Source organism: Diabrotica virgifera, chromosome 9, assembly GCF_917563875.1.
Source record: "Diabrotica virgifera virgifera chromosome 9, PGI_DIABVI_V3a".
NCBI classification, from domain to species: domain Eukaryota; kingdom Metazoa; phylum Arthropoda; class Insecta; order Coleoptera; family Chrysomelidae; genus Diabrotica; species Diabrotica virgifera.
This window is the reverse complement of record NC_065451.1, coordinates 125,253,104-125,256,363: the sequence shown is the minus strand read 5'-3', so window position 1 is coordinate 125,256,363 and position 3,260 is coordinate 125,253,104. Positions and strand designations below refer to the sequence as shown.

The window sequence follows — 3,260 nt, the reverse complement described above, 5'->3', positions numbered from 1 at the left end:
CCCCATCAGCGTTAAGACGATCAACAACATTAGTATAAAAATTGTTGATCAAAACGGTAAATTACTTAATTTTCGACAAGAAGAGATTACTTTAAATTTACATTTACCACAGCGATTATAATGGTTTTAAACTTTTCTTACCAACAACCACATTACATAAAAAACTATAAAAGAGACAACCGAAAGCAAAAATCTAACAGTTTCAAAAAAAACAGTTGCAATATTAACACCATCTAATCGATTATTATTAAAAAAGCTTGGCTTCAAAGTTTTAGTGTGATGGAGGTGTTACATGTAACTGCGCAACCTTATAATGACACGACTATACAAGACTACCAATTTCACGCCTATTCACCATATATTCCCGGAAAATTGAACTATAACGATGAAATACGAATTCCCATTCAAGATCTAGACGCGTACACGTTACCTTCAACATCATATCTCGACATAGAGGGGAAGCTACTCACACATGATGATAAGGAGCCAACAAAACTAAAATTTATAAATAACGCTATTTCCTTTTTATTTCGCGAGCTTCGGTATGAATTAAATGGAGTTATTATAGATTCTGTTCGAGAGGTTGGACTGGTATCAACGATTAAAAACTATCTAAGTCTCAACGAAAACGAAAGTATTCTATTCCAAAATGCTGGATGGTTTCCAAAATCAGGAAATGAAAAAATAATAGTGGACGCTCATGGTAACTTTAACGTTTGCATACCATTACGATTATTATCAGGTTTTTTTGAAGACTTCAGACGAATTATAATGAATTGTAAGCAGGAGCTTATTTTAATACGATCAAACGATGATGTCGATGCAATTGTGAGTATTGACGAAACCGAACGTCCCAAAGTCGAAATTACAAAATTACAGTGGAATGTAGCCCATGTTAGCCCAAGCATGCGTGAACAACTACGATTAAATAGTATAGCTCATAAAAATATTGAGCTACCAATTAAATTTCGTTCGTGGCAAATGATTGAATACCCATCATTAAATAATGCGACACGGCATACGTGGGCGGTAAAAACCAGTACTAACATTGAAACACCGAGACATATTATCGCATTTCAGAAAGGGAGAAAATCAAAGATTACTAAAGATATGAGCAAATTTGATCATAAAGACCTTAAAAATATAAAGGTATTTTTGAATTCTGAACGATTTCCTTATAATGATTTACAAATAGATTTTGACACTAACAAATTCGCTCAAATTTATGAGATGTTTGGAAGTTTTCAGACAAGTTATTATAATTTAAACTTAAACCAACCGATATTTAACCCGCAAGATTTTAAAACTAAGACACCACTAATACATATAGATTGCTCTAGACAGAAAGAAGTGATCCAAAATGGGTCCGTCGTTCTCCGTATCGAATTTGAAACAAATACACCTTCAACAACTGATGTATCTGCTTATTGTTTAATTTTACATGAGAAGGAATTTACATACAATCCACTAACAAAAATAGTAAAGCAGTATTAATAAACAGGTGTAATTGTATATTATTTGATAGTAACAATTATAAATGTTAGTTTACGATGTATCGCTCACATGAAAACACGTTAAATAACTTTATAGACCATTTAAAAGAACTTAAAAAACAAATTCAGCAGTACGAAGCCCTAAAACAGGTTATTCGAAAACTTAAACAATTGAAAATATGAAACTTGTTATTGACATTCAAGGTTTTAAAATCGAGAATAATAAGTTTATTTGTAAAGAATTAGCGTGTTATTCAGGAGATAAAGTTATAGTATATATATTTAAGCCTCCTTTTCCATTACGAATGTTACCTCCCAATTTAATCCAGCAGGTGACATGGTTAAGTAAACACCATCACTGCATTTCTTGGAATGAAGGTTATACCCCATTGTATGAGTTTAAAAAATTATAAGGAAAATAACAGAGAAAGCTGAAATAGTCTATGTAAAAGGATTGGAAAAAGCGAATTACATAAGAAAATATTCTACTACACCTGTAGTCGAAGTAGGTGAATTTCCACCACTACCAGTATCGGAAGCAAAATGTTTTTACCACTCTGAAAAAAAATGTATATGTGCTATTTCAAATGTATTTTTTATATATGATAATTTTGTAATGGAGTAAATTTTAATAAAAAATTTATATTTTATACTTTTTTATTTTTAAACTCAAACTACAATAATAAATTCTATCTATAGTCTACTTGTACAGCCAAGCAACCTTCACACTCGTAGGAATGTTGACACCACGTACGCATGAATCATGGAATCCTTGGTGGTAGCAGGTGTTCCATGAGCTTAACAGTTCACAGGATGTTACCAAAACAACCTTCACATCTGCAAGGATGTTGATACCGCGCACCCTTCAATCGTTTTACAACCCTTGGTGGTAGCAGGTCTTCTATAGGCTTAAGACGCTCCAATTGTTGATATTGAACAAGTTTTGCGAAAAGGTCATCAAAAGTTGACGTCTTTTTTAGGAATTGTTCCACACAAAACCAAGCTTCGGAAAGTTCAAAAATTCTTTGCAAAGCTGTGTCTAATAGATAACGCATTGTCGGGTATCTGTTAACGTACACACGCAATTTTATGCTTAGACACACATCATCAAACATGTTGTGTTGTCCGAGTTCACAAAGTACCTCCACCCAACAGTTTACACAAATTTTATTTAATTTTTTTTTGTTGGTGTAATATCCAATAGATGTTAAGTTAGGTATCGATGTTTCACTGGTAACTAATTTATTCACTTTATCCATAATAAGTTCAACACTTTCTTGATGCATGGTTATAGTTATTTTTACTCATAAACTGATTTTATGATTACATCAATACAGTTATATACCATCAATCCCCCACTCCACCGCATCAAAACAGGTTTTAAAACTTGTATCGCTAACTACAAATTTTAGAGGTGAACCAGTTTTCTTAGCAAAGTTAGAGGTTAACCAACTTTCTTTGTTCCCAATGTAAATTTAAATCTAATAAGTAGTACAAAAATATTTTATAATTCATTACAAATTGTATATAAAACAGTTAGAATTACAATTACAGTTAAAAAACAATCAAATTTTAAAGTTTTCAAGTTTCGGTTTTGATTTAACCAACATATTCGGTTTATCATTAGGTTCAAATGTTTTCGATTTCATTAGTCTTGCAGTACCGAATCGCCTCTCGTGCTGTGCGGATGTATTGCCTTAATCATCAAGCAACGTACGCCACGATAAAAATTTCGAACCAGAATTTTTGATAAAAACCGATACCTAC

The 3,260-nt window shown here is 32.2% G+C and overlaps 1 protein-coding gene across 1 annotated transcript; it reads left to right on the top strand.

Annotated features, from left to right (window-relative positions):
- Positions 1-279: 279 nt before the first annotated feature.
- On the top strand, positions 280-1,494 carry LOC126891319 (uncharacterized). Its single transcript, XM_050660496.1, has one exon. The coding sequence runs from the start codon at positions 280-282 to the stop codon at positions 1,492-1,494; it is 1,215 nt and encodes a 404-aa protein (XP_050516453.1).
- The last annotated feature ends 1,766 nt before the right edge of the window (positions 1,495-3,260 follow it).

Excerpts from the sequence above, each read along its gene's own strand:
- LOC126891319 (XM_050660496.1), top strand. The coding sequence starts at position 280 with ATGGAGGTGTTACATGTAACTGCGCAACCTTATAATGACACGACTATA.